The following is a 14,455-nucleotide window of genomic DNA, read 5'->3' as shown; positions in this document are numbered from 1 at the left end:
GAAATGAGTGAGGAGGGAGCCCAATTGCCAGATGACCCTGACTTTCTCTTCCTGGGGCAGGGTGTTCCAGACCAAGGCCCACCAGTACCAAATCACTGGCTGCTGCCTGAGCCCAGACCGCCGCCTGCTAGCCACTGTGTGTTTGGGAGGATACCTAAAGGTAACAAAAATTGAACTTCAACCATGAGCCAGAACTGATTTTGTTGCTCAACATGGCATGACTACCTGTCCTAGGGAAGCCTTGCTGAGGCAGGGGACTAGATAAGATGACTCCCGGGAGCTTGAGGGCTGAGATGCTCTGTCATTGGTGTCCAGCACCCTGATTTCTCCTCTTTTTCTTCTCCAGCTGTGGGACACAGTCCGGGGACAGCTGGCTTTCCAATACACCCATCCCAAGTCTCTGAACTGCACTGCCTTCCACCCAGAGGGGCAAGTGGTAGCCACAGGCAACTGGGCTGGCAGCATTACCTTCTTCCAGGCAGATGGACTCAAAGTCACCAAGGTAAGATGGTCCTGTCGCTCTTCAGGAGAACATGCAGGACCACGGTGAAAGTGGAGAATGACAGCCACATTGCATGTCATTCAGAGCCCACACTGAGATCTGTTGTTTCTATCTTTCCACCCACGTCTAGGAACTAGGGGCCCCAGGACCCTCTGTCTGCACTCTGGCATTCAATGCACCTGGGAAGGTTGTGGCTGTAGGCCGGATAGATGGGACAGTGGAGCTGTGGGCCTGGCGAGAGGGTGCACGGCTGGCAGCCTTCCCTGCACAGTGTGGCTGTGTCTCTGCTGTTCTTTTCTTCCATGCTGGAGGCCGGTTCCTGACAGCTGGAGAAGATGGCAAGGTGAGTTTCCAGAGGGTCTGTGGGTTCAGGGACAGAGTAGCACAAGTAGTATTTAAGTAATGCTGGGGGCCTTTGTTGAGGATCCTGGAGGAGTTTGGATGTTGAGAGAGAGAAGTCTTTTGAAGGAAGATGTCAAGGGGTGGGGAACTACACAGTGGAGGTAAGTACCTTTAAACTTTTCTTGCATCCTAGGCTCAGTTATGGTCAGGATTTCTTGGACGGCCCAGGGGTTGCCTGGGCTCTCTTCCTCTTTCTCCTGCGCTTTCTGTGGCTCTCAACCCAGACAGCAACCTGGTGGCTGTTGGGTACCGAGAAGATGGCATTAAAATCTACAAAATTTCTTCAGGTATCAGAAGGGGAGTAGATGGGTTTACACCCTTGGAAAAAAAGTTTTCTACTGCTTCATTTCTTTCCCTAAATGTCTTTTTTTCATGTTCTCTTCCATTTTCTAGGTTCCCAGGGGTCTCATCATCAAGTGCTAAATGTGGCAGTGTCTGCACTGGTCTGGCTGAACCCTAGTGTTTTGGTGAGTGGTGCAGAAGATGGATCCCTGCATGGCTGGCTGCTCAAGGGAAACTCCTTTCATTCCCTGTGGCTAGTATCGAGATACCAGAAGCCTGTGCTGGGACTGGCCGCCTCCCAGGAACTCTTGGCTGCTGCCTCAGGTACTACTGAGCAGGGTTATTGAGTCATTTCTTTGGAGTTTGCTGGTACCACCCTTCAATTTATAACTGTAATTTCGCATGCTTATCAAAATCCTTGCACATACAGTGTTTATTTACAACCTTAAAATGCGCTTGAATGTATTCTGTTGAAGAGTTAGTTTTTTACGAAGCTGGGGCTTCTTAAAAGAATTGCCTGTGCTTTGTTTCTCTGGGCTTTTAATGTACTGTGGGGGTCTATTCAAAAAGCCTTGAACGTTTGGCTTCTTTGGTTTTTTGCTCTTTTTCTAGGAAATTGCCTCTGGGAGTGCTTGATCTCATTTTCTCCAGGAAATGTTAAGGCTTAAAGCCTGTTTTTTTTTTTTTTTAAGTTTAGATTTCTGTCCCATGTTTGGAATCTATGCAAGTTCTTGCCACATGTTGGGTGTCAATTATTAATGCAATTTTAAAAGGGTGACAGTTTTTCTCTAACCCTGACCTACTCCCAGGTAATTGAGACAAGGGCTGTATTTTTATATTATATGCTTATAACGCATAGCTGAATTATTAGTGTACTGTAAACCTCTAACCTTATCTGACCACCTCCCAGCCAAAGTGCCCATGACACTTGCAGTTTAATATTGTTCAAGCTCTCTCTGCTTCAGATATTTTTCCCATGCTACTTTCTCCTCATAGCTCACTCCTCCTCTTCCTCTTCTTTTTCCTCTTCTTCCTCTTCTTCCTTCTCTTCTTCCTCCTCCTCTACCTCCTTCTTTTCCTCTTCCTCCTCTTCCTCCTCCTCCTCTACCTCCTTCTTTTCCTCCTCCTCTTCTTTCTCCTCTTCCTCTTCTTCTTCACCTCTCTCTGTCTCTCTGTCTCCCTCTCTCTCTCTTTCTTTCTTCTTTCTCTCCTTCCCTGGCAGAAGTCCAGCCCTATTCTCTCTTCTGCTCAGCTATTGGCTAATCAGCTTTATTGACAAGTCAGAGAATAAATGAGGAGCAATATTTGCACAAACTTGAAACAGGAGATACTTGGAATAAACATTATAATGCCATGTCTGGATTGCAACTAGATATTGGGTCAGGAAAGTCAGCATTTGAATAACACAAGGGTAATCCTTACACAGTGCACAAAGGCATTATGGCTCCAGTGTTCCTCTTACATAACTGTTCTAGACTGTTTCTAGAGGGAGGAGGGCAGGGAGAGCAGAATGGTTTTAGTCCTTTGGTAGCAGAGGCTTGGTCCTCACAGATGGTGAAATGAAGGTGAATTGAGGCCTTGAGAAAACACCTCTGCTGCAGCAGCTGTGAGAAGTGTAGTAGGCAGTTACACACACACACACACACACACACACACACACACACACACACGGAGCCACACTCTTGGCTTGAGTCCTGCCATTCAGAAGCTGGGTACAGGGCATTCCAATGCTATGTGCTTGTGTAGTGACTGACCCTTGCCCAGGATCCCTGCACGTCCTGGTGACTCACCATCCCTCTTCCTTGGAGCTGTACTTGGGTGGTCACTGGGCTCTGCTCTGTGGTTTCCTTGCTTCTGCTTCCAGAAAGCACTTCCCTTTCTGTTTCACTCATGCAGAGGACTTCACGGTGCGACTGTGGCCCAGACAGCTGCTGACACAGCCTCATGCAGTGGAAGAGTTACCCTGTGGTGCTGAACTCCGGGGACATGAGGGGCCAGTGTGCTGCTGTAGCTTTAGCCCTGATGGAGGCATCTTGGCCACAGCGGGCAGGGATCGGGTGAGCTACAGAAGGACGTAACCCTGGGGCCCCATAGCCTCTGTGATCCTAGATTCCTGAATGGTCTGTTTCCCATTGCTTTCTTGAACTTTTTGATCTGTCAGATCTGCAGGTGGGTCTACCCGCATGCCTTACACTTCCTCTCTTCTTTAAAACTTCCTGCCTGAAACCAGGTCTGTTGGTACCTATCTTAATCTCAATACTTAGGAGATGAAGGTGGGAGGATCAGATCGTTAGCTAGGGAGGTAGTCCAGGGCCAGCTTAGGCCTCATGGAACATTGTCAGAGACAAACAACTTGTATCTGAAATGGCTTCGGCATTCTTGTGGTCTGTGTCCTGAAGGATTCTTGTCCTTACTCTCCTAGAATCTCCTCTGCTGGGATGTGAAGATAACCCAAGCCCCTCTCCTGATTCACACTTTCTCATCCTGTCATCGTGACTGGATCACTGGCTGTACATGGAGCAAAGACAACATCCTGGTGAGTGAAGGGATGGGAAAGAGTAAGCAAGGCCCAAGGGAAAACAATAGTCTTCATTTCAAACTTTTTATAGCATCTATTAATGATAGTCATGCTAACATTTACTGGATATGTACATTGTCTATGTAAGGTTTGACAAAAGCTCAATTATATTTATTACCACAATTAATCTTTATGATACTCTGTAAGGTAGACCCTACCTTTATGACTCCTTCTCAGAGAAGAAAATTGACCCTAGAAAAGCATTTTCAAGGTCATGCCAGGGGTAAAGCTGAGCTAAGAAGTGTTCTTTTTATTTAAATTCCTTACACTTTTGTGTGCATCTGTGCATGTGTACAGATGAGTGTGCCATTGTGCCATAGTATGGAGGTCAAAAGACGACTTGCAGTAAGTAGTCAGTGCTCTCCTTTTACATATGGATTTCTAGGGATTGAACTTAGGTTGTTAGGCTTGGTGGCAAGCAGCTTTACCCACCAAGCCATCCTGCCATCCTAGAGCCAATAAACGGTCTGACAAGAAAGCCCCTCTGCCTTTTTGGTGTTAGATATCAAACCCAAGGCCTTACACATACTAGGCAGGTGCTCTGTCATCTAGCCACTCCTTTAGCCCAGTGGTTCTTAACCTTCCTAATGCTTTAACCCTATAATACAGTTCCTCTTGTTGTAGTGACCCCAACCATAAAATTATTTTTGTTACTACATCATAACTGTAATTTTTCTACTGTTATGAATCATAATGTAAATATCGACACCCCCCCTCCCCGAGGTATCATGGCGCACAGACTAGGAACCGCTGCTCTAGAGAATGTTAGTTTTTTTTTTTTATTTTAAGACTTATGTTAAAAAAATTATTTATGGGCTGGAGAGATAGCTCAGTGGTTAAGAACACTGACTGCTCTTCCAGAGGTCCTGAGTTCAATTCCCAGCAACCACATGGTGGCTCACAACCATCTGTAATGGGATCCAATGCCCTCTTCTGGTATGTCTGAAGATAGCTACAGTGTACTCGTAGACATAAAATAAATCTTTAAAAATAATTCTTTAAAAAGATTATCTGTGTGTCTGTGTGTGGGTTTGTGCATGTGAGTGCTGTGTTTGTGGAGGCCAGAAGAGAATGGTGTGTCCCCAGAAGCTGGAGTTACAGGCCATTGTGAGCTACCTGATCTGGGGGATGAGGAGCAAATTCATATCTGCTAGAACAGGGCAAGTTTGCAACTGCAGCCATTCCTAGCCCAAAGCCCATGTTCTAACAGATACAGTACTATCCGTACAGCTTTGGAATGCCTGAGAGTGAAAGATGTCACTGTGATTTATTTGCTCCTAAGGCATAAAACTAATCTCAGATTATTTTCTTAGGGTTTGTGATTTTTTTTTCCCCTATGTAGAAGTCTTACATTGTTTTAAAAAAGACATAAGAAAGGACCCGGGCATGGTGCTGTACTTTAATCTTAGCCTTGTGAGTTCCAAGCCAAGCAGAGCTACATAGTGAGACCCTGTCTCAAAGCCACACGAACAAATCGCCAGAGGAATGTTGATGATGCTCCTCTCACTTGTGACTGCAGATCTCCTGCTCCAGTGATGGCTCTGTAGGACTCTGGAACCCAGAGGCAGGACAGCAACTTGGCCATTTCCCAGGTCACCAGAGTGCCGTGAGCACTGTGGTTGCAGTGGTAAGGCGATGGCTGTCACCAGCATTCCCTGGGAAGGCTGGGAGGATCTGGGAGACTGGATGCATTAGGTATCTAATCTCAGTGACAAATAGTAAGATTGCGGTACTTGGGACTGAGTTCCAGTGTTGGGCCTGATGATCGGTGTGCTGGGCATAAAAAGCACCTCCTCTTAGTGTTATGAATTTCTGGCAAGATTTTTCGAGCTACTCAACTCCACAGTTCTGGATCCCTCACCCTCTTACATCTTCCAAGTCTCTGATGTTTACCTTCCCCTCTCTGGAGGGAGCTGGAGATCTTAGCCAGGTAGTTTCTAAGTTCTTGGTGTCTTAATCAGGAATTAAATAAAAGCACATACAGAATGGGCTAGAGAGTTGGCTCAGCAGCTAAGAACATTTCCAGAAGACCAGAGTTCAATTCTCAACACCCATGTATCTCCAGGGAGACCTTGAAGCCCCTGCTGTCCTTGGGCACCTCCATTCATGTGCACATTCCCCACCTCAATTAGAAGTTTAAAAAAGCATATACAGATTGTGAAAGCAGAGGGGTAATTTTATTCAAAGCAAAATAATACATAGGTAAGATATGCTGTCTCTTGACAGTGATGGTGCATGCCTTTAATTCCAGTGCTCTGGAGGCAGAGGCAGGTGGATCTCTGTGAATTCGAGGTTGGCTTGGTCTATAGAATGAGTTCCAGGACAGCCAAGGCTACCCAGTGAAACCCTGTCTAAAAAAACATACAAGCAAGCAAAAAGATGTGTTGTCCTGAGTGAAGGGCCCCAGATCATTGGTTAGGGCTTCTTGTATAAGGTCTGAAAGAGGGAGGAGCTTGATTACTAGGAGTATAGGGTCTGAGTGGTTGCTTCTCTATTGTTATCGACAGACTTGGCTTAAATACGCTCTTTCTTGCTGCATATGTCATTTACCACAGTGTATCTACTTTTAATTATGTGCACACCAAATAGTGACATAGATTGCTTTATTACACATGTATCCAAAACCAGTTTAGGTCAGATCAATCCCACTACCCTCATATCCAGAGAGAAGAGAGTATGACTGGATGGAACTTGTCTATGTTTGATGAAGGTTAATGGGAAGAGAAAGATATTCTGTTGATCAAAGAGAGGAACATGTGCAGCTCTGTGCAGGTGGGGGACTTGGGCTGCAGACAGATTGTTCGGTGTGTTGTTTGGAGAGGAGAGTATGCATAATGCATACAGATCAGGGTCTCAGGCTGCCAGGAGAATTATTACAAGACAATTGTGTGCATACTTCAACCTAGTGCAGACCCAGGCTTCTAAACTACTTCCTCTGCTTCATTTACCATGTCCTGTCCACTATGACTGTCCTTTGACACTGTGATCTGGGTACAGGAGGAACACATTGTATCTGTGAGCCGAGATGGGACCTTGAAAGTGTGGGACCATCAGGGAGTGGAGCTAACCAGCATCCCTGCCCATTCTGGACCCATCAGCCAGTGTGCAGCTGCTCTGGAGCCTCGTCCAGGTATCAAACTGCCAGCCTTTCCTCCTTTGTCCCCTTTATCAGCACTAGAGATTAAATTTAGAACAGGTGTTTGCTAGACCAGCCCTCTATTATAGGCCTTTGCCACTGGGCCTAGCCACTCCTTTTGAGTTGGTTTCCCCGTCTTTTCAGCTGGACAGCCTGGATCAGACCTTCTGGTGGTGACTGTTGGACTAGATGGGGCCACAAAATTGTGGCATCCCCTGTTGGTGAGTTCTCTGCAAGAACTGTAGTGGGGAAGTGATAGAGAAGGTGTACAGGACAACCTCTGCAACCCTCTTCTTCCCAGGTGTGCCAAATCCGTACCCTCCAGGGACACAGTGGCCCAGTCACAGCAGCTGCTGCTTCAGAGGCCTCAGGCCTCCTGCTGACCTTAGATGATCGCTCTGTACAGCTCTGGAAGATACCTAAGGAAGCAGGTGAGAGAGGGAAAGGGTGAGGTAGCATAAAAGAAGGCGAGTCAAACAAGGGATGCCAGGGTAACCATATAACTCTTTATCTCATCCACCCATCCAGTAGCCCAGATGTTCGTTCTTCCTTCCTATTTTTTTTTTTTGAGACAGTGTCTAACTATGTCACCTCAGCTGGTCTAGAACTTGTTATGTAGTCCCTTAGACTCAGAGAAGCACCTGCCTCTGTATCCCTAGTGCTAGGATTAAAGGAGTGTACCACTATTAAGAGCTCAGTGCAGAGCTCTTAATATATCCTTTCCTTCCTTCTCCAGAGGATGCATACAAACCTGGGAGTTCTGTGGCCATCACTGCTGTGGCGTGGGCACCAGACGGTTCTATGCTGGTGTCTGGAAATGAAGCCGGGGAACTAACGCTGTGGCAGCAAACCAAGGCTGTGGCTACAGCACAGGTGTCTTGGTCTCTATGAATTCTATCCACCAGTGTGTTTAGTGAAACCTCTGTGGGTTGGAGTTTTGCTTGCATGTCTAGGAGGGGAAAGCTTTATGCTCGTCCTTCAGAAGTACTGAACTAAACTTGCTCCATTCACAGGCTCCAGGCCGCATCAGTGACCTGATCTGGTACTCGGCAAATTCATTCTTTGTTCTCAGTGCTAATGAAAATGTCAGCGAGTGGCAAGTGGAACTGAGGAAAGGTTCAACGTCCACCAATTCCAGGTGAAGCAGGGCAGCTGCTGATGGGAGCGGCAAGCTACATATCCCTAGGGTTTTGTTATGATCTGTCTGTGCCTGCTTTCAGGTGAGGCTGTGATAGGATGGCAGCTTCCGCTGGCTTTATCAGTTGTTTCAAATGGCATTTCCTGATCTCTGTGTGTATGTGTGACAAGGAATTGGGGCAGCAAAGCCATTTTGCTTTATACTACTTTATTTGTGAGGGTGGAATTGAGTAGTCTGAGGGAGGTTAGCCAAAGTGGTGCCTTTATAGTCTTTACCTGTGTGTTCAGAGGTCAGAGAACAATCTGAGGGAGTTGGCTTGCCTACCAACATGTAGGTTCTGGGGATCAAGGTCAGGTGGTTAGGTTTGTTGGCAAGTGAGTGCCTTTACCCACTAAGCCCTCTCAGCTGCCTTGGTCTTGCGGTACCAATGCATTGTTTTTACTTGTTTGTTTTGTTTTTCAAGTGTAACCCAACATAGTCCTGAGTCTTTCTCAGGGTGAGCTTTTAAGCACAAAAAACCATACCCTGGGTTTACATATTTTCAGTTAACAAGAACAGTTAGCCAGAAGAGCTACAGAAGCCAAAAAGCAAAGTTAGTACACTTAGATACTTTCCCCAAACTATGAATTTTGATGGATTAGGTCTTCGTTTTCGTTTTGGCTGGTGGTGCAGTTTACATGCTGAGTTTCCTGGCCAAGGTGGTACTGCCATTATGGAGTCAGTTGTACTGAGGTCTGGAGGCCTACTAAGATCTGGGGTCCTGTTGCAGAAAGGAGCATCCACAGAACTTATTGATGGAAACAAAAGACAGCAATGTTAGAGAATCTCCTTTTGAGCAAGTAAGGGAGAATGATGGTGGATGTGGCTATAAGAAAGACAGGTGTTGGGAATGTAGCTCGGTGCTAGAGTGCTTGTCTTAGTCCTGCCAGAGGCTCTGGGTCTGATCCCAGTACAGGAACAAACAAGCATGCATACCAATGGTTATCCAGGATATCCAGGGCAGGTCAGTTATTGTGTTTTATACTTCATTCATGAGAAGAGTATGGAAAAGTACATTCATGAGAAGTACTTGAGAGTCTGAAAGGTTAGCTTAAGAAATATCCTTCTCTGTTTATGTGTGTCTTCTGTGCTACAGTCTTCATCTGAAGAGAGTTGTGCAGGAGGACTTGGGAGTCTTGACAGGTCTGGGTCTGGCCCCTGATGGCCAGTCTCTCATCTTGATGAAAGAGGATGTGGAATTACTACAGATGAAGCCTACAGATGAAACTCCATCTTCAATCTGGTAAGATCGAAAATGCTTTTTCTTCTTGTGTTGAAAAAAAGAAAAGTGGTTTAATGGTTACCCCAAGACTGAGTCAGACTCAGGGTAAAGCACTGGGGTCTTGAAGGGAGGCAGTCCCGCGCTCAGTCTCTTACTTTCTTATAAACAGCAGGAGGTATTCAGTACATTCTTCAATACTGTGCATCAGCAAGGAGTACGGCGTGTTTTACCTGCATCAGAGGGACTCCCAATTACTTTCTATCTTGGTGAGTCCTGTTTGGATGTGTTAAACAAACACTTGTGTAGAACCAATGCATTTAAACATTGGAATCCATCATGGAGGGTAAGGGGAGGGAAAGGCAGGTGGCTCCAATGCTCTCCTCTCCCTTCCTCTAGAGTAACTCTCTTTTAAATCTTTGGGTGCAAGTTTCCATGTAAGATTTCATTGTGCAAGGCTGGGCAGTGGTGGCGCACACCTTTAATCCCAGCACTTGGGAGGCAGAGGCAGGCGGATTTCTGAGTTCGAGAGTTTGAGGCTAGCCTGGTCTACAGAGTGCGTTCCAGGATACCCAGGACTACACAGAAAAACCCTGTCTCGAAAAACCAAAAAAAAAAAAAAAAAAGAAAAAGATTTCATTGTGCAAAACAGAGTTGTATAATTCTTGAAAATCAGAAACTAGGAGGTCTTTCTTTCCTTTGTTCTTTCTTTCTCTCTCATCCCTTCCTTCCTTCCTTCCTTCCTTCCTTCCTTCCTTCCTTCCTTCCTTCCTTTCTTTCTTTCTTTCTTTCTTTCTTTCTTTCATCTCTCCCCTCCCTCCCTCCTTCCCTCTCTCCCTCCCTCCTCCCTCCCTCTCTTCCTTCCTTCTTTCCTTTCTTCTAGTTGTTGAGACAAGAGCTCATTATCTAGCCATGACTGATCTGGAGCTCACTGACCTCTGCTTGCTTCCGCCTCCTGAGTGCTAGGAGGTGTGTGCCACTGTGCTTGGTTCTTTGTCGTCTTTAAATTTGTGTGTGTGTGTGTGTGTGTCTGTGTGTATTTGTATTTGTTTGAGGCACAAATTAGTATGGAAGTCAGAAGACAACTTGGTGAGGTTGGTTCTTTCCTACTGTGTGGGTTCTAGAGATAAAACTCAGTTGTGAAGCTCACTGGCAATTGTTCCTACCTGCTGAGCCATCTCTCTAACACCCTACTTCATTCGTTTCCTCCTCAACCCCCTCTATCTCCAGGCTTCTGTCTTGAGACTCACTTCATAGAGCTGGCCTAGAACTCAGAGATATGCTTCCCTAGTTCTGGAATTAAAGGCTTATGCCACCATGTTAGGCCTGTCTCCTAGTTTTCTTAATTGTGGGTTTTTTTGTTTGTTTGTTTGTTTGCTTGTTTGTTTTTTGGTCTTTGTCAGTATTAGCATTTTGAGGTCAAGGGCTACATTGTGTCTCTTTCACGGTGCATGGCACAGTTACCTCATAGATGCTTTACATTTACTGATAGGGGTTCTGTCAGCTAGATTTCATTCCCAAGACTCCTGAGGTCTCTTGTTTCCGGAAAGTTTATAAAATCCTAATCTGATACCTACTAAAGTTACCTACAAAGTCTGTCTAGGAAGCAGTGATTCTGTTCCTAAGTGTGTACTTAAGTGAAAGAAGTGTACATAGTCCCCAAATGCCTGGCACTGACACGTCTGTGTCAGCCTAATTCAACATAGCCAAACCTGGATATGTAATTCTAAGTATATAACTGCATGACAGAAAAAGCAGAACATGACACTGAGTATTGACAAATGGGAAAATACAGACATGTCATTCTGCCAAAGGAAGCCAGACACAAACATGGCCTCACTACAGATCTCACCAAAGTGGAGTTTGTGATAAGTGGAGTACACCATGACACTGAAATCTGCTGCCAGCTTTGGGGTCTCTCCTACCAACTGGGAATGGGCTTGGGAACAACATCAAGATGTCAGAAATGTTCCACATCTCCACTAGGGGACTGCATGGGTGGATTCTTGCATGCATCTATTCGGTGCATGCACTTCACTTGTTGGTGTGGTGGGTTTTTGTTTTTGTTTATCTATATCTGTATCTATCCATCTATATCTATATCCATATCCATATCCATATTCATATCCATATCTATATATATCCTGACTTAGAGCTTTGATCTCGGAGTTGTGTCATGGACAGACTAAACAAACTTACCTATCCACCTATCCCTTCACAGGAGCAAAAGGAGTCAGGAGAGTTTGAAGAGATCCTGGACTTCAATCTGAATTTAAATAATCCTAATGGGTCCCCTGTATCAATCACTCAGGCCAAACCTGAGTCTGGTTAGTGTTAAGTAGAAGGACCAGAGTGGTCTTTCTGAGGTGGCTTAGGGGAGGCTGGTGGGTTCTAAAGGCCTGAACCCTGGCTAACTCTGCTCTTATATTGGCAGAGTCATCACTTTTGTGTGCCACCTCTGATGGAATGCTGTGGAACTTATCTGAGTGCACCCCAGAAGGTGAATGGATTGTAGATAACATCTGGCAGAAAAAAGCAAAAAAACCTACAACTCAGACTCTAGAGACAGATTCTCCGTGCTCAGAGTTGAATTTCTCCATGAATAGCTGGACAGAACCCACACATTTAAAGGCACGAGAGTGTAAAAAGGTGAGCTGGGGGGGGGTCATAGAGAGGGGGAGGAGGTTCTACATCTGACGCAGTAGCTTTTGCTGTTTCTGTAATTAAGAGGTCTCCCTGAGAAATCATGTTGTCCCCTCTTCTCCGAGATTCACTTGGGCTCCGTGACAGCCCTCCATGTGCTTCCTGGATTGCTGGTGACTGCTTCGAAGGACAGAGATGTTAAGCTGTGGGAGAGACCCAGTATGCAGCTGGTAAGTGTGGATATGTGTGTACACTCGTTCGTGCAAGCTGAGAAAGGGCTAGTGCAAGAAAACTAATGTAGGCTAAGGAGTGGCAAAGAGATGAAAATTGTTTTTTTTCAATCTCTCTTGGAGTGGCCTGTTTCTAAGATATTGATTTGAGAGTAAGATAATAAGGAGACCTCAGGCCTATAGCTTCACCTCTCCCATTTCTCTGTTCCTGTTTCAGCTGGGCTTGTTCCGATGTGAAGGGCCAGTGAGCTGCCTGGAACCTTGGATGGAACCCAGCTCTCCGCTGCAGCTTGCTGTGGGAGACACACAAGGAAACTTGTATTTTCTATCTTGGGAATGAAGATTCAGAACTCAGGACAGAAATGATGTCACCAGGTGATGCTAGCCTGAAGACACCAGTGTCTACATTCTTAACAGGATTATAAAAATAAAATGTTGAAAGATCTAAAGTACAGGCCTGATTGTGTTCTCCAGTGGAGTTAGATCAACGGGGAAGGATATGGATGTTCTTTTCTAATTTAACATTTACTCTTAGAAGAACTACAAAAGATATGAGTCACATCTTTAATAGGTAGCATAGTATATGACTTTTGTCTGTATTTGGAGGCCAAGAAAGGAGGATTTATCTTGAATTTTAGGCCATCCCGACCTACATAGCCAGTTCTAAGACAACTGGGTATCTAGAGTGAGATCCTGTCTCAAAAGATGAAATGAAGGGGCTAGTGTGATGACTTAGTGAGTAAAAGCACTGGCCGCAACCTGAGTTTGCTCTTCAGAACCCACAGTGGGAGGCCAACCAGTGCCTGCAAATTGTCCTGTGACCTCTGCATGCACACCATTGGGTGTATACACGTGTGCCTCTCCCTGTCCCCATACATACAGCAGGAAATAATGAAGCTACGATGTAGATTCTGAGAACCAAAGCTAGGTCCTCCGTAGGAGTAACAAGTGCTCTGAACTGCTGATCCATCCCTCCAGCCCCTTTCTTCAAATTGCTTAAGATTTACAAAACCTGGGGGCTGGAGAGATGGCTCAGTGGTTAAGAGCACTGACTGCACTTCCAGAGGTCCTGAGTTCAAATCCCAGCAACCACATGGTGGCTCACAACCATCTATAATGAGATCTGATGCCCTCTTCTGGTGTGTCTGAAGACAGCTACAGTGTATTCATATATAATAAATAAATAAATCTTTAAAAAAAAAAAAGATTTACAAAACCTTCAAGAATGGTAGATGTTGTTCTCAGATATCCTTCATCTGCTTCTTCTGATGCTAACATCTCAACTAACAGTTCCACAGTGTTATTTACTAAAATCTAGACATCGGATTTTGCCAGTTTGAAAACCCAGCAATTGTTAATTCCAGATGTAGTCAAGTTGACAACCAAGAATAATCTTTACAGCTAGACAAGCACCCAAACAACTGAGCTACATCCCCAGCTGAGGAGACAAGCTTTGTACTTTCTATGAAGTACGAAGTTAGCAGTGCTTCTCACATTCCGTTCCAGGGTGAGAAAGTGCTCTTCCATTCCTCTGAGAAGTCTGTTATGAGACGTATGTTGCATTTGGTCCCAATGCCTTTTCTTCATGAGATGACTATTTGAGTTTTGTCCCCCACTGGTTGATTTCATGGTGGACCAACCTTGCATTCCTGTGATCTCAGTCATGGCATACAATCCTTTTTATATGTTGATAGATGGACGTTTAGTCAATATTTTGTTGATTGTTAAAATTAGTCTTAAGGGATACGGTCTAAGATTTAATTGTGGTGACTGTTATCTGGTTTGGGTTATGTTATTCTATAGAATGAGTGTGAAGTATTCCCTTCTTGTGGAGAGCTGCATAGGGCCGCACCCTTAAGATGGCGCCAGTCTCTGCCTTCCACCACCTGTTTGTGAGTGCTCTTAGGAGTAAACTGTGGCTGTGGCTGGTGATCTGGCTTGCTTCTGTGTATGTGGGCCTATCTGCTGTTGCCACATGGCAGACGGGGATAGGCTAGTCCTAGAGTACTTAAACCTGGGAGACACTTCCGCCCGGGGTCGTCAGTCAGAAGCTTATTCAAGGTCCTGAATAAACTGCTTGGAGAAGAGCTCGTGTGTTGCGTCATCCTTGCTGGACAAGGGTGGGTGCGACACCTTCTCTTATATATTTTATAAAAGTATATAATATCTACATCAGTTCTTACATTTTTTAAAGTTACATTTACTTATGTGTCTATGTCTCTGTGTGCATATATGGATGCGTGTGAGGGTGCCTTGAAGGCCAGAAGACAGTGTTGGATCTGGATC

The 14,455-nt window shown here is 45.3% G+C and overlaps 1 protein-coding gene across 2 annotated transcripts in view; it reads left to right on the top strand.

Moving 5' to 3' along the window:
• Positions 1-12,618, top strand: part of Tep1 (telomerase associated protein 1) — a 43,382-nt gene extending 30,764 nt beyond the window's left edge. For both annotated transcript variants that reach the window (XM_028788464.1, XM_028788463.1), the window contains 19 exons: positions 61-160; positions 347-502; positions 633-845; positions 1,038-1,191; positions 1,298-1,510; positions 3,083-3,243; positions 3,609-3,722; positions 5,284-5,391; positions 6,762-6,894; positions 7,045-7,121; positions 7,202-7,331; positions 7,637-7,773; positions 7,914-8,038; positions 9,174-9,320; positions 9,469-9,565; positions 11,518-11,623; positions 11,731-11,945; positions 12,065-12,169; positions 12,387-12,618. In XM_028788464.1, the coding sequence (XP_028644297.1) occupies positions 61-160; positions 347-502; positions 633-845; positions 1,038-1,191; positions 1,298-1,510; positions 3,083-3,243; positions 3,609-3,722; positions 5,284-5,391; positions 6,762-6,894; positions 7,045-7,121; positions 7,202-7,331; positions 7,637-7,773; positions 7,914-8,038; positions 9,174-9,320; positions 9,469-9,565; positions 11,518-11,623; positions 11,731-11,945; positions 12,065-12,169; positions 12,387-12,509 (2,614 nt within the window). In that variant the 3' untranslated portion in view covers positions 12,510-12,618. The remainder of the gene's footprint in view (positions 1-60; positions 161-346; positions 503-632; positions 846-1,037; positions 1,192-1,297; positions 1,511-3,082; positions 3,244-3,608; positions 3,723-5,283; positions 5,392-6,761; positions 6,895-7,044; positions 7,122-7,201; positions 7,332-7,636; positions 7,774-7,913; positions 8,039-9,173; positions 9,321-9,468; positions 9,566-11,517; positions 11,624-11,730; positions 11,946-12,064; positions 12,170-12,386) is intronic.
• The last annotated feature ends 1,837 nt before the right edge of the window (positions 12,619-14,455 follow it).

This window comes from Grammomys surdaster, unplaced genomic scaffold (genome assembly GCF_004785775.1).
Source record: "Grammomys surdaster isolate TR1022 unplaced genomic scaffold, NIH_TR_1.0 125750, whole genome shotgun sequence".
NCBI classification, from domain to species: Eukaryota; Metazoa; Chordata; class Mammalia; order Rodentia; family Muridae; genus Grammomys; species Grammomys surdaster.
This window is presented reverse-complemented; position numbering and strand designations above follow the sequence as displayed.